This window comes from Engystomops pustulosus, chromosome 3 (genome assembly GCF_040894005.1).
Source record: "Engystomops pustulosus chromosome 3, aEngPut4.maternal, whole genome shotgun sequence".
Lineage (NCBI taxonomy): Eukaryota > Metazoa > Chordata > Amphibia > Anura > Leptodactylidae > Engystomops > Engystomops pustulosus.
Genome location: NC_092413.1, coordinates 40,397,857 through 40,424,953, shown reverse-complemented (window position 1 = coordinate 40,424,953; position 27,097 = coordinate 40,397,857). Strand labels below are relative to the sequence as shown.

Below are 27,097 nucleotides of genomic sequence, written 5' to 3'. Positions count from 1 at the left end.
TGGTTTTGCTCTAAAAACTATTATAAAATTCAGGACCTTGGGAAAGCTGGGTGCCATACATAAAAGAGCTGCCTGAACTGTCCAGACAGGACTAATTAACCTAAGTTATCTGACTCATACACAGCAGCTGGGGATGGTGCAGCTATTGATTACTTATGCCTATCAAGGACAACACAGTAATTACGTATTCTCGGCTTACGCTGGGCAGGATAAAGCTGGAGCAGTGTATAATTAGGGTAAGAGAAGAGCAGCCACAGGAGCGTCAAAGCCTCATTATCATAATTTTATAATTGTTTTTCAACAAAACCACTTAGTTCAGGGATTAAACAAGAAATGTTTCTGCATCAGTTTCACTACAGCATTCTCAAGGTATGTTTGGTTCCTAAGAGAAGAAAAAACGAGTCTCCGCAACAGTGTAGGTTTAAAAGAATCTTTTGTCTTCTTCTTGTGAAGGACTTTATTTCAATTTAATTCCAATTAAAAACAGCAAGCATTTTCCCAAAGTTGCACACAAGGAATAAAAGCCTATGCGTTTCTTGGGCTCAATGCACCCTTAATCATCAGCCACTTTTTAACCTACACTGTTGCGGAGACTCGTTTTTTCTTCTCTTATGAACTACACAGGCGCAAGTGTGGACCTCCAGCACGTGTAATACCAGGAAGCGGCGAGCTTTTGTTGTTACTGATGTTTGGTTCATAATGCATAAAAGCAAATGGTAGATTCCCTTTAAGATTTCCTTACTTTTTCTCCATTTGGCCCAGATCTCCATGATGACTTCTCCCAGATATACTTTTCTACATTTACTACAAAGACAACTTTGACCCCCAAAATTTCCAAGAAACATTTCAAGCTAATCAAATAGAAGAGCACTAACCAACAAATGTAACTTTTTATTAGCTAGTGGCAAGGCCAGCTTTATGAACTGTAGCTTTTTACAAAGTAGCATAAAAAGTTGTAAAACCACCACGTAAAGTAAAACTCTGCTCTATTTAGGGAACCTGTCACCAGAGACTTCAATTTTGCTAAAGACAGGTTGTAGAAGCCTATTACACCTGCATTGCACATATTCCTTTCTGGTTTCTCTAAGCATTTGCATTATAATATAATTGTGTGTTGTAACTTACCTTGAACCCTGACAGAATCCTCTGTGTAGTCCCAGGGGTTGGGCATTGGTTTGGATGCACTTCAAAAAACAACATGTGACTTATCTGTACTGAAGACTCCTCAGCTCTTTGGTACATCTCCTTACATATAAGATAGTTGGTTGGTTCTGTTGAAATCATTTCATTGTCCATCCAACTTTGCGCTTCAGTACAGTATATGGGCAATATAAAATTGGTCTAGTTTCACGTGTTGAAAGGTTATACATTTTCTGTAAATACAATAACAGAAGTTACTAGAAGCCTGATACCTGATGCTATTTTAACACAAAAACAATTATTATAAAATATTTTATTTTTATTATTTTCCTGTTTTGATAGAGATAAAACCGCAAAAAATGATTCTAAAAAGGATGGAGGGACAGAGCTCCCTTCAGAAACTAATAATAAGAATGAAGGAAGCAAAGATATTGAAAATGATGAAAACAAAAGGTAAGGCTTTTCATCAAATTTTAGTTAAAGAACTTTTCACTATGCAGTCCACAATTACTTTTGGGAAGTATCCCTGAGATAAAAACGATCACTTTATCCCTTGAAAAATTCCTTGATAGGTGTAGTATATAAAAAGGAGTAATTTCTCTAGGATTACACTTTTATATTTGCAATTACCCTCCACCGCAGTGTAAATTACCTAGTAAGGCCTCATATGTAATCGGTGGTCTGCAAATGTGACCTGAAAATTATTACAGCCGAGGCCACCATCAGGGAGGATAGTGGGATTACAGACAAGGGCCTGTCCAGGAGAGGGAGCCCTGGAGTCCCAGTATTGCCTACCACAGCCTGATTAATTTTACAGGGGTGGGATCCAACCAGGAATAATCTGAATCCCCAACCAGATCCCACCTCTTAGTTTATGCAGCAGAGAACAACTTTTGTCTCCCTGCTTCACTGCTCTCCATCTCATAGGCTGCAGATGAATGCATTTTCTAATTTTAGCCTTTGTGAGCATGTAATAATAATAATAATAATAATAATAATCCATAGCTAGATGAGAAGGGCGGCTGTTGTTGGATGGGGTTACTAGCGCATGCATGCTCACGAACAGTAGCTGCTGGGTGCAGGAGAATTTCGGCAGGCAGCATGTAGAAAGCTCCCGGACCTGCAATGATGTCATAAGCTAATCACATGCTTAAGATCATCCAATTACATACCAGGAATGGTATGTAGCAGTGCTGTATGTGTTTGAAAATGTGAATGTATTAGAAATGTGTATGTGTGTAAGTTTGTATATAGTAGAAATGTCTATACATAAAAGTTTGAATCTAGTAGAAATATGTATGCATGAAAGTTTGGATGCACAAATAATGGCTTTCATATACTGCACACACAACAAAGTGCGACCTCTATGAGCAGATCTCTTTGCACAGGAAAGTGGTGGTCTGTAGATAGAGGGCAGCTTCCTTAAAATATAATGGCAATGTTTTTTTAAAAATCAGTAATTGGATTAAAAAACAGTCTTTTAGGGGGGATCCTCTCAGAGAGGTGGTCTTCTGGAGAAGTTTCACTGTGTGATATATATTTCTATGTACACATTCTGTGATGCTGCCATGTGTTCTTTTTATTCATATGTAGGTGTTGTATAGTGTATGTTGACATGTTTTAATATATCTTATATATGTTTTTCTTTGTGATGTAGTAGATAACCGTGTGATGCAGAGATCCAATGTTGTGTCTCCCATGTCTTGCTCTGGATCTCTGTACAACCATTAACACCGATTCTGTAACCTGATTAGCTGAGCGGTTTGAAATTGGTTGGAATTGTTGTCACAAGCTCTCTCCAGCTCTGCTAAAAATATCTTTTACAGTTATGCTTTATGTCACAGTTTTTTACAAAAAAATTTAAGAAACAGAAACACAGTAACATTCTGTTTGCTGCTATCCAAATAATTTCATCCCAAAAGTTCACCATAATGTAACCTACAAAATAGACTGTACTGTACAACAAAATAAATTAAGACAAATTAAGAAGTTTTGACTTAAATCACAAACTCACTTCACTTTCATCACTTTGCTAGAGATGACACTCCAAATACTGGGGCTATTATAAAAGAGGATTCTGCTCCTGGAACTCTTAGTGAGATTGGGACACATGAACAGATCGGTAGTGACAATATCAAGAGGTGAGACTTTGGATCAAATGTTAGTAATAAGTAATGAGTTTATTTTGTTTTTGGAAAGTTATATTTGTATTCAGATTTCTCAGAATCTGGAAATGATGACAACAATATCACCCAACCAACCTCTTAGTAAATCTGGAAGTGATCTCCACCAGGAAGGCCAGGTCAGACCTGGCAGAGATTTCAGCTATAGTCTATGCTGATTTTTATACTATATACATAGGGTATACTTGGCCCCGCCTTTTCATATGCCATGTCCGCCAGTTCTCTGGCATAGTAATGCCCCTAAAGTGCCACATTTGAAGTGTATGGGATCTTTTTACTAATTATTTAATTTATTGCAAAGTAAATGATGCTAGTCTCATTCCCCAATGGAATAAAAAAAAAAAAAAATCACCAATCATTTTATTAAATTTTTTTATTTCCATCTTTTATTTTGGTAGAGATGAGGCTCCAAATATTAAAGCTGCCCAAGATGATGGAAGTGAATATGGATCACGCAGTAATAATGACCAATTCCAAGATGTTGATATTGAGATCAAGAGGTCGGACCTTGCACAAAATGTTATTCAAAAAGAAATATGCATTTTTGAGAGTACAGTTGCATCCTACTGTCGCTATCAAGCATACTTATTATTAGTCAGCAAGCATAGGCTTAATGAATTACCATACACAGGTCAAAAGCTGTGGGTAAATGTGCAGCATAAAGTACATGATTTACAAGTACATTCTGTTTATTAGTACTGTATCTGTATAGACTAGTAGAAAGGGTTAATGAGCAAGGAGAGACATTTCTGACTGTGTATCTCTAACTAATGAGAAGCCTGTCAGGAGACAGTGCTGTCTGGAAAGTTGTTTATACCTTAGAAACTTGCTGCCATAAAAAATTATGTGGACTAAGTGTAAGTCTATGGAAGAATACTTTGTCATTGTTATTGTGCTGAAATTTAACCACTCCTCACCTGGTAAGAGGTATATAAGAACAGTCTCAGTCTCTAGTGTCTTGCTGTTAGGGAACAGAATTTGAAGGAACCCATGAGAAACTTGTCTCCCTGGTCTGATTTATAGAACACAAGTAATTGTATGCATTTTTAAAAAAAGAAATCTACCATTTAGCATGATAAACCAGGGTCACATAATCATAGCTCCAGGCACTCCATGGCGGGGGAGGGGAGGGTGAGAATCATTTTAGAAATTGATTTTAGAAGGAAGGAGGCCATGGATAACAAATATAAGAAGATTACCACAGTCACCGTGTATGGATCTATGAGTGTCTATAAGTGTCCCTGGTTTATCATGATGGATTTTAATGGTAGATTTCCTTTGAGAAAATTGCAAAAGGATGATAAATTGCCCAAATATTTTATTTTTGTAAATGTATGCTTTCCGTGAAGACAATTGTATGATTTATCTTACAACAGAACCAAAGCAGCGGATGAGTCTCCAGATCAGCAGACGGAGGAAACTGGGGGAGTCACACAGGGAGAAACTGAGGAGGACATTGTAGTGAAAAGGTAAAACACAGCGACTGCGATAGGCCATGAGGCTCTGATCAACAAAAGCAGATTTTTAAAATAAAATCATACTAGAAAAGGTCCCTGGGGCTTCTTACAGAATTCTTGATAATACTTTATTATTATTATCTGGACCCCTGCTCTGGATTGCTGGGGGTGCCATTCGTGTGATAGGTGGGGGCTGCAAAGAAATCTGATGTGCAGTCAGTTTATTTTTCCGGTGATGATATTGGGAAACCAGAGGTTGTTCCTTCCAACTAAAAAGACATGTGAAAAAGACAGATGCGGGAAAAAAATTTAACCGTTTCTAATAGACGAGCAACAAACACGCCAGCGTGAGGAAGGCCTAGGCTACTTTCTCTTCAGTATTGCAGAAATTGTCTATTCAGGGAAAACTGTGACTGAAAAAAAATATTTCCCTGTATTTTTTTTGCCTTCATGGATTATTTAAAACTGATAAAAGGGGTTTGAACACAATCGTATGATTTATCTTACAACAGAACCAAAGCAGCGGATGAGTCTCCGGATCAGCAGACGGAGGAAACTGGGGGAGGCACACAGGGAGAAACTGAGGAGGACATTGTAGTGAAAAGGTAATACACAGCAAACACTCTGCATAACAAAAATATTTTTTTGAGGTAAAATGTTTTTATTTAGGTTTCTCAAAATGACACCTTTCATTGATCTTAACATTGAAGTACATCACTGCTCTCTCAGCACTTTCCCCCTTCCTCTTCCTACTGTAATCTCGCACCATGGTAGGGGGAAGGAGGTCTTTGCACAGTGTAACAGCCAGTTAAGGAAGAGCATGGAAGGGCTGTGGTAACAAAACCATCATTTGCATAATTTTAATAGTTGATTTTAGAAGGAAGGAGGCCTTGGGTAACAAATATAAGAAGATTACGGTACTACAGTCACAGTGTATGGATCTATGAGTAAGTGTCACTGGTTTATCAGGCTTCATTTTAATGTTAAATTTCCTTTAAAAAAATTGTAAAAGGATGATAATTTGCCCAAATATATTATTTTGTAAATATATGTTTTCTGTGAACACAATTGTATGATTTATCTTAAAACAGAACCAAAGCAGCGGATGAGTCCCCAGCCCAGCAGACGGAGGAAACTGGGAGAGTCACACAGGGAGAAACTGAGGAGGACATCATAGTGAAAAGGTAAATCACAGCAACTGTGATAGGCCATGAGGCTCTGATAATTCTTGATTATACCTGATTATTATCAGAACCCCTGCTCTGGATTGCTGGGGGTGCCATTCTTGTGATAATTGGGGGCTGCAAAGAAATCTGATATGCAGTCAATTTTTCCACGGATGATACTGGGAAACCAGAGGTTTTTCCTTCCAACCAATGTTAATCCATTAGTTTATTTTTTTGGGATGTGAAAAAGACAGATGCGGAAAAAAAAATTGAACCATTTCTAATAGACACGCAACAAATACGCCAGCGTGAGGAAGGCCTAAGCTGCTATCTCTTCAGTATTGCAAAAATTGCCTATTCAGGGAAAATTTATGCTTTTATCTGTGACTGCAATAGTTTTCTGCCTGCATTCTTTTTGCCTTCATGGATTACTTAAAACTGATAAAAGGGGTTTGAACACAATCGTATGATTTATCTTACAACAGAACCAAAGCAGCGGAAGAGTCTCCGGACCAGCAGACGGAGGAAACTGGGGGAGGCACACAGGGAGAAACTGAGGAGGACATTGTAGTGAAAAGGTAAAACACAGCAACTGTGATAGGCCATGAGGCTATGATTAGGAAAAGCTAATTTTTGAGGTAAATTGTTTTTATTAAGGTTTCTCAAAATGACGCCTTTCATAGATTTAACACTGAAGTACATCCCTGCTCCCTCAGGAGTTTCCCCTTTCCTCTTCCTACTGTAATCTCGCACCATGACAAGGGGAAGAGCTCTTTGCGCAGTGTAATAGCCAGTTAATGAAGAGCATGAAGGGGCTGTGGTAACAACACCATCATTAGCATAGTTTAAAAAGTTGATTTTAGAAGGAAGGAGGCCACTGATAATACATATAAGAAGATTACCAGAGTCACGTTGCCTGGATCTAGGAGTAAGTGTCTCTGGTTTATCATGATGGATTTTGATATTAGATTTTCTTTAAAAAAAATTGCTTAACTTTTATAAATCTGCAAATATTTTATTTTATAAATATATGCTTTCTGTGAACACAATTGTATGATTTATCTTACAACAGAACCAAAGCAGCGGATGAGTCTCCAGACCAGCAGATGGAGGAAACGGTGACAGTCATAGAGGAAGAAACTGAGGAGGACATCGTAGTGAAAAGGTAAAACACAACAACTGTGATAGGCCATGAGACTCTGATAAACAAAAACAGATTTTATGGTAAAATATTACTATAAAAGGTCCCTAGGAGCGTCTTACAGAATCCTTGATTATATTCTATTATTATAAGGACCCCTGCTCTCTGGACTGCTGGGGGGGGGGGGCATTCTTGTGATTGGTGGGGCCACAATAAATCTGATGTGCAATCAGTTTATTTTTCCATTTATAATACTGGGAAACCAACTGTTTACCTTCCAACTAATGTTAATCCATAATTTTTATTTTGATGTGAAAACAAAATGGATCAGTTTCTAATTGAAGGGCAACAGACATGCAAATGTGAGGAAGGCCTGAGGCTGCTTTCACTTGAGTATTGTAGAAATTCTTTATTCAGTGAAGACTGATTTTAATTTTTTTATCTGTGACTGAAATAGTTTTCTCCCTCTATTTTTTTTTGTCTCATTAGATTATTTAAAACTGATAAAAGGGGTTTGAACACAATTGTATGATTTATCTTACAACAGAACCAAAGCAGCGGACGAGTCTCCAGATCAGCAGACGGAGGAAACAGTGACAGTCATAGAGGAGGAAACTGAGGAGGACATTGTAGTGAAAAGGTAAACCACAGCAACTTTGATAGGCCATGAGGCTCTGAATAACAAAAATATTTTTTTGAGGTAAAATGTTTTTATTTAGGTTCCTACTGTAATCTCACACCATGGTAGGGGGAAGGAGGTCTTTGCACATTGTAACAGCCAGTTAATGTAGAGCATGAAAGGGCTGTGGTAACAATACCATCATTTGCATAATTTTAATAGTTGATCTTAGAAGGAAGGAGGCCATGGGTAACAAATATAAGAAGATTACGGTACTACAGTCACAGTGTATGGATCTATGAGTAAGTGTCACTGGTTTATCAGGCTTCATTTTAATGTTAGATTTCCTTTAAAAAATTGTAAAAGGATGATAAATTGCCCAAATATATTATTTTGTAAATATATGTTTTCTGTGAACACAATCGTATGATTTATCTTAAAACAGAACCAAAGCAGCGGATGAGTCTCCAGACCAGCAGACGGAGGAAACTGGGAGAGTCACACAGGGAGAAACTGAGGAGGACATCGTAGTGAAAAGGTAAAACACAGCAACTGTGATAGGCCATGAGGCTCTGATAATTCTTGATTTTCCTGATTATTATCAGAACCCCTGCTCTGGATTGCTGGGGGTGCCATTCTTGTGATAATTGGGGGCTGCAAAGAAATCTGATATGCAGTCAATTTTTCCACGGATGATACTGGGAAACCAGAGGTTTTTCCTTCCAACCAATGTTAATCCATTAGTTTATTTTTTTGGGATGTGAAAAAGACAGATGCGGAAAAAAAAATTGAACCATTTCTAATAGACACGCAACAAATACGCCAGCGTGAGGAAGGCCTAAGCTGCTATCTCTTCAGTATTGCAAAAATTGTCTATTCAGGGAAAATTTATGCTTTTATCTGTGACTGCAATAGTTTTCTGCCTGCATTCTTTTTGCCTTCATGGATTACTTAAAACTGATAAAAGGGGTTTGAACACAATCGTATGATTTATCTTACAACAGAACCAAAGCAGCGGAAGAGTCTCCGGACCAGCAGACGGAGGAAACTGGGGGAGGCACACAGGGAGAAACTGAGGAGGACATTGTAGTGAAAAGGTAAAACACAGCAACTGTGATAGGCCATGAGGCTATGATTAGGAAAAGCTAATTTTTGAGGTAAAATGTTTTTATTTAGGTTTCTCAAAATGACACCTTTCATAGATTTAACACTGAAGTCCATCCCTGCTCCCTCAGGAGTTTCCCCTTTCCTCTTCCTCCTGTAATCTCGCACCATGACAAGGGGAAGAGCTCTTTGCGCAGTGTAATAGCCAGTTATTGAAGAGCATGGAGGGGCTGTGGTAACAACACCATCATTAGCATAGTTTAAAAAGTTGATTTTAGAAGAAAGGAGGCCATTGATAATAAATATAAGAAGATTACCAGAGTCACGTTTCCTGGATCTAGGAGTAAATGTCTCTGGTTTATTATGATGGATTTTTATGTTAGATTTTCTTTTAAAAAAATTGCTTAAGTTTTATAAATCTGCAAATATTTTATTTTATAAATATATGCTTTCTGTGAACACAATTGTACGATTTATCTTACAACAGAACCAAAGCAGCGGATCAGTCTCCAGACCAGCAGATGGAGGAAACGGTGACAGTCATAGAGGAAGAAACTGAGGAGGACATCGTAGTGAAAAGGTAAATCACAGCAACTGTGATAGGCCATGAGGCTCTGATAAACAAAAGCAGATTACAATATAAGGTCCATAGGAGCGTCTTACAGAATCCTTTATTTATATTTTATTATTATAAGGACCCCTGCTCTCTGGACTGCTGGGGGGGGGGGCATTCTTGTGATTGGTGGGGCCACAATAAATCTGATGTGCAATCAGTTTATTTTTCCATTTATAATACTGGGAAACCAACTGTTTACCTTCCAACTAATGTTAATCCATCATTTTTATTTTGTTGTGAAAACAAAATGGATCAGTTTCTAATTGAAGGGCAACAGACATGCAAATGTGAGGAAGGCCTGAGGCTGCTTTCACTTGAGTATTGTAGAAATTCTTTAAGACTGATTTTTTTTTTTTATCTGTGACTGAAATCATTTTCTCCCTGCATTTTTTTGTCTTATTAGATTATTTAAAACTGATAAAAAGGGTTTGAACACAATTGTATGATTTATCTTACAACAGAACAAAAGCAGCGGACGAGTCTCCGGACCAGCAGACGGAGGAAACTGTGACAGTCATAGAGGAGGAAACTGAGGAGGACATAGTAGTGAAAAGGTAAACCACAGTAACTGCGATAGGCCATGAGGCTCTGATCAACAAAGACAGATTTTTAAGGTAAAATGTTACTAGAAAAGGTCTCTGGGGCTTCTGACAAAATCCACGATAATGCTTAAATGTACACCAATTCCTCTCTCTAAATGAACCCTGGCTAAAGGACTGGAAAAACTAACCTAGTATGCCGGTCCCGTTCATTATAATTATATAATTATACTGTATATACTTGATACGGTATTTAGGCCCAAATATAGGCCAAGTCACCAAATTTTAACACAAAAACTGGGAAAACCTATTGGTTCGATAAGCCTAGTGAGGGAAATGGATTTATCATAGCCTCCCCCAGTATATAGATAGCCAGCCCACTGCCCCCAGTATATAGCTAGCCAGCCAGGCCAAGCCCCCCAGTATATAGCCAGCCAGCCCAAGCCCCCAGTATATAGACAGCCAGCCCTGTATATAGCCAGTCAGCCAGTCCCCTGTATATAACCAGCCAATCCCCTTTATAAAGCCAGACAGCCATTCCCTGTATACAGGCAGCCCCCTGCATTCAGTATATAGCCAGCCAACTAGTGAACTCTGTGAACACAATTGTATGATTTATCTTACAACAGAACCAAAGCAGCGGATGAGTCTCCAGATCAGCAGACGGAGGAAACAGTGACAGTCATAGAGGAGGAAACTGAGGAGGACATCGTAGTGAAAAGGTAAACCACAGCAACTGTGATAGGCCATGAGGCTCTGATCAACAAAGACAGATTTTAAAGGTAAAATGTTACTAGAATGTCCCTGGGGCTTCTTACAGAATTCTTGATTATACCTCATTATTATCAGGACCCCTGCTCTCTGGATTGCTGGGGGTGCCTTTCTTGTGGGAGCCAAAAGAAAAAACCCCAATGTGCGGTCAGTTTATTTTTCCACTGATGATACTGATAAACCAGAGGTTGTTCCTTCCAACTAATGTTTATCCATCAGTTTTTATTTTGGGGGATGTGAAAAAGACAGATGCGGATACAAAATGGAACCGTTTCTAATAGACGAGCTACAAACATGCCAGCGCGAGGAAGGCCAAAGACTGCTTTCTCTTAAACATTGCAGAAATTGTTTATTCAGGGAAAAGTGGTGTTTTTAACTTTGACCGCAATAATTTTCGACCACGATTTTTTGCCATTATAGATTATTTAGAACTGATAAAAGAAAACAATTGTATGATTAATATCAAATATATCCTCACAATATCAAAGGCTGAATCCTATATCATTGACATCCCCAAACATTGAATAAGTGTCAATTCCTCTACATATTGAACAACAGGAAAAATTGGAGTCCTACATTACACCATAAACAGGGGCGTAACTTGAGGGGGTTCTCAGGTTGCGATTGCACCCGGGCCCAAGAGGTTTAGGGGGCCCTTATGGTGTCAATTTCCCATATGAGAAGACTATTACTATAAACCATACATTATAGTCGGCGGCCTGGCACAGACATTGCACTGGGGCCCATCAGCTTCTAGTTATGCCACTGACCATAAATTTACGGTGTAATAATAATAATAATTCTTTATTTATATAGTGCACACAGATTACGCAGTGCTGCACAGAGCTTGCCAAATCAGTCCCTGTCCCCATGGTGTAATTTATTACTCCAATTTTTCCCGATGTTCAATTGTATGATTTTTCGTACAACAGAACCAAAGCAGCGGATGAGTCTCCAGCCCAGCAGACGGAGGAAACTGTGACAGTCACAAAGGAAGAAACTGAGGAGGACATCGTAGTGAAAAGGTAAACCGCTTCAAGAGTTCTCCTTAAAGAGATTTTGACAATTAAGGCCTGTGGTGAATGCCGAAATGTACGGAACACCAATTTTATTTCTTTTTGAAACTCATAAAATTTGGAATTAAAAGTGAGTAAAAGGTGGTACAGGGCCTAAAATGGTAGTAATAAAAATGCCATCTTGCCCTGCAAAAAATGACACCATCTGTTCACTGAAATTATTAGCAGCAGAATTTGGCAAAGCAAAGACATTTTTTATTACAAAAGGTTTTAATTAAAAAAAATGTAAAACCTTTAGAAATTTAGTATCTCTGTGATCATTCTCATGCAAAGCATAAAGTAAGAGGTGGCATTTGAAGCACACACTAAAAGCCATGAAAACAGAGCCCGCAAGAAAATGGCGCAAATGCATTTTTATGTACCGTAAATTTCGCTGCATTTGGATTTTATTTTCAGCTTCCCAGTACATGGCATGGAATTATTAATATTAACAACGCTAGGGAGTGCAATTTATCAGGCAAAACAAGCCCTTGAAAAGCTTTCTATATGGAAAAAATGTAAAAGTTAAGGATTTTTCAAGGTTGGGAGAGAAAAATGGAAACTCAAAAACAAAAAAGGCTACGTCCTTGAGGGCTTAAACATCTGCACAGGCTTTAGTTTTTTCTGTATTTCATGCACAAGATGAGATTGGAAATCCATGTGATGACTCTGCAGTTGGCTAATAATAATAATTCTTTATTTATATAGCGCACACAGATTATGCAGCGCTGCACAGAGCTTGTGGAATTGGTCCCTGTCCCCAATGGGGCTCACAATCTAATCAACCTATCAGTATGTTTTAGAGTGTGGGAGGAAACCGGTGGACCCGGAGGAAACCCACGCAAGAACCCACACGGAAAGAACATACAGCAAATTATGGAGGCTAATTATGTCTTGTAAACAGAGGAGAAGAACCTTCATATATATGCCATTCGTCTTTTACTAAATAACATCTTTCCTTATGACATAAAATCCTTTTATCCCTTCTTGAAAATATGATGTTAGCCAAGTGGGTGTTACCTACACAGTCTGATAGATCGTGTAGAGTTCCTCAGGAGCAAAAGTTGCAAAAGGAGCAAATTGCTAAAATTTATTGTCCAAATATTTTATTTTTTATATATTATATATACGCTGTGTGAACACAATCGTACGATTTATCTTACAACAGAACCAAAGCAGCGGATGAGTCTCCAGACCAGCAGATGGAGGAAACGGTGACAGTCATAGAGGAGGAAACTGAGGAGGACATCGTAGTGAAAAGGTAAATCACTGCAACTGTGATAGGCCATGAGGCATTAATAACCAAAAGCAGATTGGGAATTGGGAGTGACTGTCTAGACCAGTGATGGACAACCTTTTGTGTCAAAATTCGCCAAAAAACCGAGCATAACTCGGGTGCTGTGTCACCTTTAGAAAAAAAACTAATTTTGTAATAACATGTCCAGCAGCGGCCTCCCCTTATTAATAACATGTCCAACAGCGGCCTCCCCTTGTTAATTACATGTCCAGCAGCGGCCTCCCCTTATTAATAACATGTCCAGCAGCGGCCTCCCCTTATTAATAACATGTCCAGCAGCGGCCTCCCCTTATTAATAACATGTCCAGCAGCGGCTTCACCTTATTAATAACATGTCCAGCAGTGGCCTCCCCTTATTAATAACATGTCCAGCAGCGGCCTCCCCTTATTAATAACATGTCCAGCAGCGGCCTCCCCTTATTAATAACATGTCCAGCAGCGGCCTTCCTTTCCTAATAAAATGCCCCAGCTGCCTCCCTTTACTATTAAAATGCCCCCAGTGGCCTCCCTTTACTATTAAAATGCCCCCAGTGGCCTCCCTTTACTATTAAAATGCCCCCAGTGGCCTCCCTTTACTACTAAAATACCCCTAGCGGCCTCCCTTTACTACTAAAATACCCCTAGCCGTCTCCCTTTACTACTAATATACCCCTAGCCACCTCCTTTTACTACTAAAATACCCCTAGCCGCCTCCCTATACTACTAAATACCCTTGGCTAAAATACTACTAAAATACCCTCCAGGTTGCACCGCGCGTCTCGGGTCACGTGACTGACGTGACCTGACGTCAGGTCGCCTCAGTCACGTGATGAGCAGCGCGCATTGCAGCCTGGAGGAGCCAGAGGAGTTGCAGACTGTGGGCGGACTAACGCTGCGCCGGACAGGTAAGCAGGGGGCAGAAACACAGGGACACGTGCTGGACATTAACACAGGGGCAGCACATTACACAGGGGCAGCACATTACACAGGGGCAGCACTTACACAGGGGCAGCACAATACACAGGGAGGGGGCCGGACCGCGGGCGCTGGGCGGCCGCGTGTCACCAAAAATGGCTTCGCGTGTCAGCACTGACACGCGTGTCATAGGTTCGCCATCACTGGTCTAGACTATAATAGAGGTGCATGCTGACATATTATATAGGAGGGGTTATGTTATGCTTCAGGTACCCCCTATTTACCAGCTGTGCTCCAAAGAGACAGAGCAGGGAGTATTTTGTTGTGGTCCAAAGTTTTGAACTATATTGCCATCCCATAAAGTTTAAAGCACAATGGGGAGGATGTGGCTCATTAGCACGTTTCACCCTAGATCCACCAGAATTATCTGTATTTCTCAACTGGAAACTAGCATGGATTTGACCTACAATTTACATATTATTTTGGCAAACTAAAGTAAATTTGCTATCCCATGAAAAGCACCACATACTCTCATTCACCTTTCTAAAAAAAATAGCATAGTACAGTGAAAAAAAAAGTTAAATTGCAAACATTGGCACAAACACAGTTGTATTAATAACATTACATATGAACTTACTACCATGGGAATAAAAGTATGTGACATCTATGTAATACAATGAGTAGGGATCCTACTCAGAAGCAAAACTGTGCAGTACTGGTGAGATACTACATGTCCGCAGGTGATATGTAGCTGAGCTTTTGTATCTATGTTGGGAATTTCAGATAGGATGATGGGGATGGTAGGGATGCTGGCTTGTTAGGGATAATTTTTTTCCTGCTTCAGGATAAAATAAGCGTTCTCTACTCAAAACCATTCAACCAAGCAAAGTGTTTCTTACTTTAATGCTAATACCATATGTTCTGTGTTAGATTTTTTTCATACATTTGACAGTTTTTCCTCAGTATTTCATCCACAAGATGCGCCAGACTAGAAATCCAGACGATGACTCCGCAGCCGGCTATTTGTGTGTTGGAAACAGCGGAGAAGAACTTTCATAAATGATCCATTTGTCTTGTTGGCTCCTTTACCAATTAGCATCTTTCCTTATGACAAAAATCCTTTCATCCCTTCTAGGAAATTATAAGTAATTAGCCAAGTAGGTGTTACCTAACAGTTCTGATTGTGTAGGGACAAACCTTCTACTGGCTAACTACTTGTAAATTTGCAGAAGGAAAATGAGAGTAGCAGCGCAAGCAGTAAATATGCAGCATAAATTTACATGAAGTGGATTTAAAACCAACATGAAAGGTCATTTTCCACGGCATATTTTCTTTTAGATGTGAATACGATTTGTATAAGTCCCATTCATGGTGCTGTTTCTGTATCTCGTGGAGAGTTACCCAGCAGCGATACATATGTGTTACATAACCCACTGGGAACTTGTCTCCCTGGTCTAAAAGTCTTTTTTGGAAGACTCAGGGTATCTGCACTAATATATATGATGATAAATATGGCACAACATATTTTATGTATTTTTTAAACATTTGCATTGCAAATTTGCATTGCAACATTGCAAAATTTTGATTGCTAAAATATTTTATTTTATAAATATATGAACACAACTGTATAATTTACTCACCACAGAACCAAAGCAGCGGATGAGTCTCCGGATCAGCAGACGGAGGAAACTGTGACAGTCATAGAGGAAGAAACTGAGGAGGACATCGTAGTGAAAAGGTAAACCACAGCAACTGTGATAGGCCATGAGGCTCTGATAAACAAAAGCAGATTGTTAAGGTAAAATCTTACTAGAAAAAGTCCCTCAGGGCTTCTTACAGAATCATTGATAATACTTGAATGTACACCAACTGTTCCCTCTACATGAACCCTGGCTGAAGGACTGGAAAAATCAAGCGTTTTTCCACTTTATCATTAAAGCTTCATTATTTTACGTACTTTCTTCATCCATGAGCCCATAAACTGAATTTCAGATTTGCAGATCAGGGTCAGAAAGTAAGATTTCTCGTTTTGGAGACTTTGCCAATTTAGGCCACTTTGCAGGAATGTGGAGACTTGCATCCATTTATGCTCCTCTTGGAGATTCTGGGAAATATGCAAAAACGCTTTCCAGGAAAACATTGCCTCTTTAGCTACCTTGTAAGGCAGCCCCCTTAACATCAAGCATGACTTTAAAGAAGCCTAATGACATGATGTGGCTTTTAGGCTTCTTGAAAGTAATGCTTGATGTTAATGGGAATGCTAAAAGAGGCAATGTTTTCCTTATCTCATCCTTGGAAAATGTATTTGCATATTTCCAAGATTTGCAGATAAAGATCACACACAAAAAAGCAAGAACCAATGGCGTGATGGATGCAACAGTGTATTGGTAAATGCATATTTGTAGTAGATTTAATCATAGATTAGCAGTCCGTGCTTGTGTGGGTTTCCTACGGTTTCCTCCCACACTCCAAAACATACTGGGGGACAGGGACTGATTTGGCAAGCTCTGTGCAGCTCTGCGTAATCTGCGCGCGCTATATAAATAAAGAATTATTATTATTAGGCAGAAAGTCGACCGTGAATTACAGTAACCTGCTACATCAGGCAGAATGTTTTTACTGTGTGTGAAAAAACCTTCCGTTGCCCTCTGGGTGTTCCGCACTGCTGTCGCTCCAGTCCGCGTACCATGTAAACAAACATGGCCGTGGGAGCAGTGCTGGACTCAGCTTCTGGCCGGATCCGGCAACCATCTGTCCATTTACAATGCTGTGAATAGGGACAGGTGGGGGTATGGCTGGCCACAGCCAGCAGGAAGCTGAGTCCAGCACTGCACCCAGGGCCATGTTTGTTTATATGGCGCGCAGACCAGAGCGACAGCAGCACGGGACACCTGAAGGGCTCCGGAAGGTAAGTACAGCTTTATTTTTTTAAGCAGCCCCCTCCCGGCCACCGTTTTTTTTTTTTAATAAGTCTCTGACAACCCCTTTAACTTTGTATTTTTGATAGCCCAGCTCTTTGATATGACACCCTTATTTCTTTTTACTGTACCCTACCTGAAAAAAATTTTATAAAACCATTGTGAAGCAGTGGTGTGGCCGATCTGCAGCGACCACGCTGCTCAGTTTTGCCATATACAGGGTAGTTACAGTAAATGTAAGGCAGACGTTAAGTAGGGATAACTGTGGAGTAAATGAGAGATAGAAAAGCAGAGTAGGAACTGTGATTGATAAATAAGAGACAAGTAGACAGAGCGCAATTTAACAGAACGTTATTAACACCATGAATATAGTTATTGTGATAAATACAATGGATGAGAGATTTGTCAGAAGTATCTGAGGTAAAACTGTTCTAGTTGCCCATGGAAACCAATCAGAGCTCAGCTTTTATTTTATAAACGGCTGTGGGAAAATGAAAGCTGAGCTCTGATTGGTTGCCAATGAGCAACTAGAACACTTCTTCTTTGAGACACTTCTGATAAATCTCCCCTTTCTCTTAGGAGCTGTAGTAATATATCTGATTATCATTCAGTTCCAATATACTTAGACCTTCTGCACTATATTTTTCTACAATCAATCAGTCTGGTGTCTCCTTTCTTGGTGTATACAAACCTCCCCTTCACATTGGCCTATAATACATACACTTTCTCCCTATTAGGTATCGCTTTATAATGCCGAAAAATATTAAACATTATGTTGGCCATGACAATACCATCACTGATGCATATTTTTAACCACATTTTGTGTATATAGTCCCACTTAAAATAATGCTATATTAAAAACAACCAATAAAGGTGATATTTAAATTTTGACCATTGGGCTCTTCTGGTCACCACAAGGTGACTATTAGTGTGTAATATTTATTAATGGGTAAGATAAGGTGGTGCAGGAGATATTGCTTTTTTTGTTGTTTATACCTTACACAGTCTGATACTTTCCAATCACTGCTGATTGTGTAGGGACACAACTTCACCTGTTGCTTTATAGTAACTTCTTGCAAATTTGCAGAAGGAAAAACAGAGTAACAGCACAAGAAGAAGTACATTTGCAGCATAAACTTACATGTAGTGGATTTGATCCCACATGAAAAGTCATTTTCCACGGCATATTTACTTTTACATGTGAATACAATTTGTATAAGTCCCATTCATGGTGCTGTTTCTGTATCTCGTGGAGAGTTACCCAGCAGCGACTATGTAATACATAACCCACTGGGAACTTGTCTCCCTTGTCTGAAAGTTCTTTTGTAGAAGACTCAGGGTATCTGCACTCATATATAGTAAGATAAATATGGCAAGATATTTTATAGTTTTTTTTAAGCTAATTGCAAAAGTTGAGAAATTGCCCGAATATTTTATTTTATATATATATATATATATATATATATATATATATATATATATATATATATAATATTATTTATCTTACAACAGAACCAAAGCAGCGGATGAGACTCCAGACCAGCAGACGGAGGAAACAGTGACAGTCATAGAGGAGGAAACTGAGGAGGACATCGTAGTGAAAAGGTAAACCACAGAAACTGTGATAGGCCATGAGGCTCTGATCAACAAAAGCAGATTTTTAAGGTAAAATGTTACTACAGAAGGTCCCTCAGGGCTTCTTGCGCAATCATTGATAATACTTAAATGTACACCAATTGTTCACTTTTAATGAACCCTGGCTTAAGACCTAAAAAAAACAGGTATGTCTGTGCACTTTTATTTTTATTAATTATTATTTTCTTATTATTATTAAAGCTTCATTATTGGATGTACTTTCTTCATCCATGAGACTATAAACTGAATTACAGATATGCAGATCAGTGTCAGAAAGTAAGAGTTCTCCAAATGGAGTCTTTGCCACTATGCTCCACTGGGGGATTCTGGGAAACATCCAGAATATTCCTGGATATCCCAGGTTGGGATAAGGAAAACATTGGGGCTCATTTACTAAGGGTACGCGGGACCGCAATTCTGTCGGGTTTCCCAAATATTTCCATTGTGCGCCAAATTGGCGCCGGCTTGCACGCGACAGAAATTGGGGGGCGTGGCTGTCGGACACCCTGACGGATTCGGACAAACCACGGAGTTTAAAAAAAGGAATTGTGTTGCAAGACACGCACTCACGTACACCAGGAAGAAAAAGGAGAACACCGGCGGACCTCGGCGTGGAAGCAACGGATGCAGGAACTCGGGTGCACGGGCTTAGTGAAGCGCGGCAGACCCGAATCCACGTCGGACAACGCACCGTGGGATTGCAACAGGACCAGGTAAGTAAATCTGCCCCATTGTCTCTTAGCTACCTTGTAAAGCATCACTCATAACATCATGCATGACTTTCAAGAAGCCTAATGACCAGATGTGGGATTTAGGCTTCCTGAAAGTCATGCTTGATGTTTTTTAAGGGGCTGCCTTTACAAGGTAGCTAGGAGGCAATATTTTCCTTATCCAATCCTGGAAAACTTATTTGCATATTTCACATAACGATCACACACACAAAGCAAGAAGCAATGACCTGATCCGCTGGGAATTACAATAACCTGGTAATCACTGAGATGACAAATTTATATGCTCGTCTGGGGATGAACGGTCATCTTTAAAGGAACGTTTCATCAGGATCACACAGAGATAGAGAAAAAGACTATGAACAGTTATTGATAAATAACAAGTAAAGTGCCATTTATCATAACTTTATTATTAGAAGTAAGTCACTGTGATAAATACAATAACTCTTAGGCTACATTCACACTGACGTATGAGGGACGTATATACGGCCGATATACACTAACCGGCCACTTTATTAGGTACACCTGTCCAACTGCTCGTTAATACTTAATTTTTAATCAGCCAATCACATGGCGGCAACTCAGTGCATTTAGGCATGTAGACATGGTCAAGACAATCTCCTGCAGTTCAAACCGAGCATCAGTATGGGGAAGAAAGGTGATTTGAGTGCCTTTGAACGTGGCATGGTTGTTGGTGCCAGAAGGGCTGGTCTGAGTATTTCAGAAACTGCTGATCTACTGAGATTTTCACGCACAACCATCTCTAGGGTTTACAGAGAATGGTCCGAAAAAGAAAAAACATCCAGTGAGCGGCAGTTCTGTGGGCGGAAATGCCTTGTTGATGCCAGAGGTCAGAGGAGAATGGGCAGACTGGTTCGAGCTGATAGAAAGGCAACAGTGACTCAAATCGCCACCCGTTACAACCAAAGTAGGCAGAAGAGCATCTCTGAACGCACAGTACGTCGAACTTTGAGGCAGATGGGCTACAGCAGCAGAAGACCACACTGGGTGCCACTCCTTTCAGCTAAGAACAGGAAACTGAGGCTACAATTTGCACAAGCTCATCGAAATTGGACAGTAGAAGATTGGAAAAACGTTGCCTGGTCTGATGAGTCTCGATTTCTACTGCGACATTCGGATGGTAGGGTCAGAATTTGGCGTCAACAACATGAAAGCAAGGATCCATCCTGCCTTGTATCAACGGTTCAGGCTGGTTGTGGTGGTGTCATGGTGTGAGGAATATTTTCTTGGCACTCTTTGGGCCCCTTGGTACAACGCCACAGCCTACCTGAGTATTGTTGCTGACCATGTCCATCCCTTTATGACCACAATGTACCCAACATCTGATGGCTACTTTCAGCAGGATAATGCGCCATGTCATAAAGCTGGAATCATCTCAGACTGGTTTCTTGAACATGACAATGAGTTCACTGGACTCAAATGGCCTCCACAGTCACCAGATCTCAATCCAATAGAGCATCTTTGGGATGTGGTGGAACGGGAGATTCGCATCATGGATGTGCAGCCGACAAATCTGCGGCAACTGTGTGATGCCATCATGTCAATATGGACCAAAATCTCTGAGGAATGCTTCCAGCACCTTGTTGAATCTATGCCACGAAGAATTGAGGCAGTTCTGAAGGCAAAAGGGGGTCCAACCCGTTACTAGCATGGCGTACCTAATAAAGTGGCCGGTGAGTGTACGTCCCCCATAGACGGCAATGGGCGCACGGCGCCCTACGGGAGCGGTACGGTGCGGCACCGTACCGCTCCGTGCCTGGGGAAAAAGATAGGACCTGTCCTATCTTTACCCGTAGTACGGCGCCGAGCGCCATGTATCCCTATGGAGAGGGGCGGGGGTGAGCTGCGCTCACCTCCTCCTCCTCTCCCCGTGCACTGCCGTTGCCCGCTACGGTACGGGCGGGCAACGGCAGTGTGAATGTAGCCTTAGCTGTAGTAATATATCTGGTTATCGTTCAGTTCAAATATACTTTGATCGTAGGACAATATAGTCCAGAAGGTCTATCACTCTGGTGTCTCCTTTCTTGGTGTATACAAATATTTTATATTTTACAACAGAACCAAAGCAGCGGATGAGTCTCCAGACCAACAGACAGATGAACCTGTGACAGTCACATGGGAGGAAAATGAGGAGGACATCATTGTGAAAAGGTAAAACACAGCAACTGTGATAGGCCATGAGGCTCTGATCAACTAAAACTGATTTTTAAGGTAAAACGCTACTAGAAATGGTCCATTAGGGTTTATTATAAAAGTCTTAATAATACTCTATGTATCCAATTTACTGTACATCAATTGATCCCACTAAATTACTGGAAAAACTGACCAAATATGCCTGACCATTTTATTGATACAGGCAGTCCCCGGGTTGCATACATACAAATTCAACTTAAGAACAAACCTACAGACCCTATCTTGTAAGTCGGATCTGTATATTTTATCATTGTAATCCCAGCCAGAACTTTTTTGGTCTCTGTGACAATTGGATTTTAAAAATGTTGGGTTTTCATAAGAATCAATATTAACACTAAAGCTTCATTACAGACACATTTGATAACTGTTACAGATGTTTATTGTAGCCTAGGACTAAAGTACAGTAAATTGCCAACATCCAGAGGTCCAGAGTAAATCTGCAGCACAAATTATATGTAGTGTATTTGAAACCCACATGATAAGTCACTTTGCACTGTGCATTTTCTTTTACATGGGGATTTTACATGGCTCCTTAGTCGCTGCTGGGTAACACTGCACACTATATGTGATACATAACCCACTGCGACCTTGTCTCCCTTGTCTGGAAGTCATTTATACAAGATTCACGGTATTTGCACTCATAAACCTCACAATAAATACGGCACAAGACATTTTATATTTTTTTTTACTCAAAATTCAATAGTTTGATGAATTTTGATATTTTATATCTTACAACAGAACCAAAGCAGCGGATGAACCTGTGATAATGACATGGTAAGAACTGAGGAGGACATCGTAGTGAATAGGTAAAACACAGCAACTGTGATAGGCCATGAGACTCTGCTCTGGGAAAATGACGCCCCTACCTACTAGCCATTGCTGTGATTGGCCAAACAGGACACCACAAGAAACAATATACAACCTGTGCAGGTAGCCTAAAATCTAAAAGTGCGATAAATGTGCAAGTTGAGTTCTTCCCTTTTTAGATATCTTTATATGTGTTCCACTGATGCCTCTATCCATGGGATTACAGCCACCATCTTTCTTATTAATGTGCTCCTTACTAACACTGCTAATCCAGCTGAAGAGAATCCCTAATGGAGGGGTGAAGAGCAGGTTAGAGAGAAACAGTGGCTGTGCCTTACTCGGCTCTGCGATATCATTAACCACTCCCTCAGAAATGTGGGGGTTCACAGTGATGTTGGATGTCCGAAGAGAAATCACCCTTTCCGAATACGGAGTGAAAGGAAAGAAGCGGCACTCGCCAAACGATCAATTCTTCGCTATTAGTTGTCAGTCATGAAAGATAATCGGACACAAAAAAGCGTTGCTGCTTTTTGTGCCCCGTTGTTCATCACTTCATCACTTTCATTTCGCTCTCTATTCGGAATTTTATCATTTGTACTTAGCAAGTTGAGCACCATACAAGAATCGTCAGCCTGCTTTCATTAATGTCCTCCAAATACCCTGAATGGGACAGCGGTCACAATGGGGTACATTTACTAAGGGTCCGAATCGCGTTTTTCCGCCAGGTTTCCCAAATTTTTCCGATTTGCGCCGAATTGCCCCAGGATTTTGGCGCACGTGATCGGATTGTGGTGCATCGGCGCCGGCTTTCACGCCACAGAAAGCAGTGGTCGTGGGTGTCGGAAAACCCGACGGATGCGGAAAAAACAAGGAATTTAAAAAGATTTGTGTCGCAAGAATAGCTCTCGCATACACCGAGACGGAGGAGGTGAGCTCCGGCGGACTTCAGCGCAGCAGCGACACCTAATGGACATCGGGCGCACGGCCTTAGTGAATCCCGGCAGAACCCCAATCAGGGTCGGAGAACGCGCCGCTGGATCGCGACTGGACCGGGTAAATAAATCTGCCCCAATATATGAGAAAAGGTAGTGCCCATTTTTGTGCATCACATATATCTGCATTAATTTGTGTTGCACTCTGGACTTTGTTACTATAGAAATCACCCTTTCTCCTCACACCTCCATCAGGAATTCTCTTCAGCCGGGACTGCGGTGTCAGGATCAGTGAGGAGGCGGGGTAGTTTGACTGTATTCTGCAGCTATCGCCTCCATGACTGCAAAAGAGAACATCAATAAAAGTCTTTTTTTTTTTTAGAATAATGGTGTCTCTGTGGATAGAGGCATCAGTGGAACATGTAGAAAGACATCTAAAAGGTACGGTGTGTGGTTTGTGAGGCAGGGTCCCTGGTGCCAATTTCTCTCCCTCTCATTCAAGGGTCCCACATGTACCCTCTTCTTATAACATCCCACTTGTAGCCTCAAAGTCTTTAGAAATGCAAATGCAAAATAGAATGTCCAGCACATCATACATATCACAAAATCATATAGAAATGTAACAAATTTTCATTAATAGTTAATTACAAAAACTGGACTGGACAAAATTAGCCAGTCAAGGGTCCTGAACTTCCTAGTGGTGGTCTTGCTCACAAGAGCTGACAATCTATAAACTAACTTCTGCAAATAATAAAAAAAAAATTCTTTACTTTTACCTAGTGAATCGGAGCCCGGTATACAGAAGGCATCTGAAGAAGCAGCAGAAAAAACAGAAGAGCTGCCCACGATAACCGAGAGAAAAGAGGTAGAATATGTGGAAAGCTGGGAATCATATGAAAGTTCAGAAGACTCAGATATGGTAAACTTTCATTTTACTGTTTTATTAAAAAAAAAAAGTTGGGAAAAGTTAAACTGCGCTGCAAAAATAACCAACTGGAGGAATATCTGCAGTCCTATGCAATTTAAAGGACATCTGCCACCATGATGAAGGACTGTATGCAAATGAACCTGAGGGGCTCCAGGCTCTATTAATACCTATGGAGCCTGAAAACCCTCAGGCTCATTTGCATACAGTCCTTCATCCTGGTGATAGATGCCCTGTGATGAGTTGTCTGAGATTAGTATAAAGGTTCTACATACATTTTTTCCAAGGACTTATCCACAGACTTCTCTAGGATAATGTTTAGCTCCATTCTCTTGCTTATGAGCTGCAGCCATTAGAGTCCATTACTCGCTCCGTGTGTTTTCCGTACTTACCGATTTCACCGTAGAACTGCTGTACTGAGCTCGGCATGTCTGTTCAGACCGGTGAATCCCACAGGCTTGTGGAACCAGACCTACTTGTGTACAACCAGCCTAAATGTGGATTGATCTTCCATACTGAACAGTGATGGCAAACTGCAACCCAAAACCCATTTATTCATTGAAAAATGGCAGCAATTTAACTTGATTACTGGGGTGTTAGTTTCCTTGAGCCACTCGGTTCCTGTTGCAGGCATGCTCAGAGGGAGGTCAAATTCAAAGAAGCTTTATTGGCAGCACCAAATACAAGTTAGCATTGGCAAAGCATTTACAAAATATGGGATTATGGGGATGAGTGATGGGGAACAGGATAATTGTGGGGGGCATAGGGTGTGTGGGGGGTTATATTAGGGGGCCTATTAGAAAAAGGGGTTCCAAATTTTCCTGTAGCTGTAGGGGCCTACCTTGAGGCCACTCTACAGCTGTAATTTAATATTAACAAGCATGTTCTGAAATTTGACATTATATTTTTGATTTTTAAGGAGGTCCCCAAAACTGATGAAGTGAATAAGGAAACCCTGAAACCTCCAGACAGCAGCGTCATTCAACCCTAGAGAGCGGAAATTAATGGATGTTTTTTATTTTATCAGAAAAACCTTTTACACGTGTATTATTACTCTGTTGCTAATTAGGAAATAATCAAATCTACCTTTAAATCAACAAGACAATTTTAATTCATCCCAACCCACAAACACCCACAAATTGACCCATGAGGCTAACTTTATGCAAATATTCTCAAACCCATCCCATTTTGCGTCTTTTAGTATAGTTAAGGGGGGCATGCTCACAGTCTATAAACTGTAACACAATTAGGAGCCCCCTACTTAAGGACACCCGGCTTACAGACGACCCATAGTTACCCATAGTCAGCCCAATGTGACCTCTGGTGAAGCTCTCTGGATGCTTTACTTTAGTCCTAGGCTGCAATGATCAGCTGTAAAGTGTCTGCAATGAAGCTTTATTGATAATCCTTGGTCCCATTACAGCTAAAATATTGAAAATCCAATTGTCACTGGGGCACAAAACTAAATTTTGTCTGGAGCTACAATTATAAAATATACAGTTTTGACTTACATATAAATTCAACTTAAGAACAAACCGATGGACCCTATCTTGTACATAACCCGGGGACCACCTGTAAAGACCAAACATACTGCTCAACACCGTGTAAAAGACGTAGACCTTGTCCATTTTGGGGCACACTGTTAGCTGGTTGAGGACCACAAGCTTAGTAAACCCCATGGCTGTGATAAGTGGGTACAGAGGGAACTTTATGGCAAACTTCCTAAACATATGTGATATGAACTAATACCACATTCCTCCGGAAATAGCGTGAAGTGGTGGCTCGGGGTTTAAATATTGGTGAACTTCTTAGGCCCCTTCCACACTTTTGTTGCAGATCACGTCAGAGTTTGATCAGGGTGCGATCAGGGTTTGGTCAGTAAAAAACGCACATTTTGCATCAGAGTGCAATCAGTTTTCAGTCAGAGTTTGTTCAGTGTCTCAGTTTTTCACGCGCGTTTTCAATGCGTTTTTTCACGCGCAGAAAATGCGCGTGAAATGGACTCAGGACTGAGCTCTATCTTTTCTATGGCAATTTATGCGTGAAAAACGCATTGCACTTGCATGTGTCTCAGAGTGCAATGCGTTTTTGATGCGTCTCCATAGACTTGTATGGTGCGTTCTTCACGCGCGTGACTTGCAAAAGTAGAGCATGTCGAGATTTAAACGCGCGTTAAAAAAAACGTGTGTGTAAAAAAATGCAAGTGTGAAAAGACCCATTGATTACAATGGGTCAGAGTGCAAAACAAGTTCTGCGCGTCAAAAGCACGCGCAGAAAACGCGCGTGAAAAACGCGTGTGTGAAAGGGGCCTTATTGTCAGGACACTTGTAATCGATCAGCTAAATATTTAATTTATTTAATATTTAAGAGAAATTCCAATTTTTATTTACATTGCTCTGTAGACATATATTACAGCCCATAATTTTTCCCCCTATATCCTCATTTGTAATGTGATGATTTGTTATTGCTAGAATCAAGATTAAGAATTTTCTATATTAAAAAATAAATAAATAAAAAATTATGCGATCTCCATTATGTTCCTTCCAGAAGAGAATAACCTCAATGCAAAACATTTAGTAAACGGAAGTTGTCTCTGACTCTTTTACTTTAATGGCCCCGATGATTGTGTAACATTGAAAAATATTTTTTCAATAAAAAATACTCAGTTTAAGAAAACAATCATAAATACAATATCCTCCAATGTTGCACAATCAAGACTTCAGTAACAGTATTCTTTGTAGCCTCTTATTTGAGTGACATTTTTTTTCTCCTCAGACCCCAAAATCATAATAAAAACACCCAAAATACATTTATTTGTTAATTCCTAATATATGACATTTTGAGAACACCATTAATACTTGTAAGATCTGTTCCTGCTTCTCTGACCACTGATCAATCATGGCCTGATGAATGAATTCTTTACCTCTGCACCCTTCACTTACCAAGACACTGGGGA

General features: G+C 40.2%; 1 protein-coding gene across 4 annotated transcripts in view; it reads left to right on the top strand.

The window, feature by feature from the left end:
• Nucleotides 1-26,747, top strand: part of LOC140121228 (protocadherin Fat 4-like) — a 93,663-nt gene extending 66,916 nt beyond the window's left edge. The window contains exons 35-56 of one of the 4 annotated variants that reach the window (XM_072140568.1): nt 1,483-1,593; nt 3,177-3,281; nt 3,722-3,823; nt 4,700-4,792; nt 5,293-5,385; nt 5,872-5,964; nt 6,432-6,524; nt 7,019-7,111; nt 7,635-7,727; nt 8,152-8,244; nt 8,711-8,803; nt 9,298-9,390; nt 9,888-9,980; nt 10,595-10,687; nt 11,669-11,761; nt 12,960-13,052; nt 15,628-15,720; nt 18,413-18,505; nt 21,343-21,435; nt 22,216-22,251; nt 23,997-24,135; nt 25,061-26,747. In XM_072140568.1, coding sequence (XP_071996669.1) covers nt 1,483-1,593; nt 3,177-3,281; nt 3,722-3,823; nt 4,700-4,792; nt 5,293-5,385; nt 5,872-5,964; nt 6,432-6,524; nt 7,019-7,111; nt 7,635-7,727; nt 8,152-8,244; nt 8,711-8,803; nt 9,298-9,390; nt 9,888-9,980; nt 10,595-10,687; nt 11,669-11,761; nt 12,960-13,052; nt 15,628-15,720; nt 18,413-18,505; nt 21,343-21,435; nt 22,216-22,251; nt 23,997-24,135; nt 25,061-25,132 — 2,053 coding nt within the window. In that variant the 3' untranslated portion in view covers nt 25,133-26,747. The remainder of the gene's footprint in view (nt 1-1,482; nt 1,594-3,176; nt 3,282-3,721; nt 3,824-4,699; nt 4,793-5,292; nt 5,386-5,871; nt 5,965-6,431; nt 6,525-7,018; nt 7,112-7,634; nt 7,728-8,151; nt 8,245-8,710; nt 8,804-9,297; nt 9,391-9,887; nt 9,981-10,594; nt 10,688-11,668; nt 11,762-12,959; nt 13,053-15,627; nt 15,721-18,412; nt 18,506-21,342; nt 21,436-22,215; nt 22,252-23,996; nt 24,136-25,060) is intronic. The other 3 variants (XM_072140569.1, XM_072140570.1, XM_072140572.1) reach the window with 3 other exon arrangements.
• The last annotated feature ends 350 nt before the right edge of the window (nt 26,748-27,097 follow it).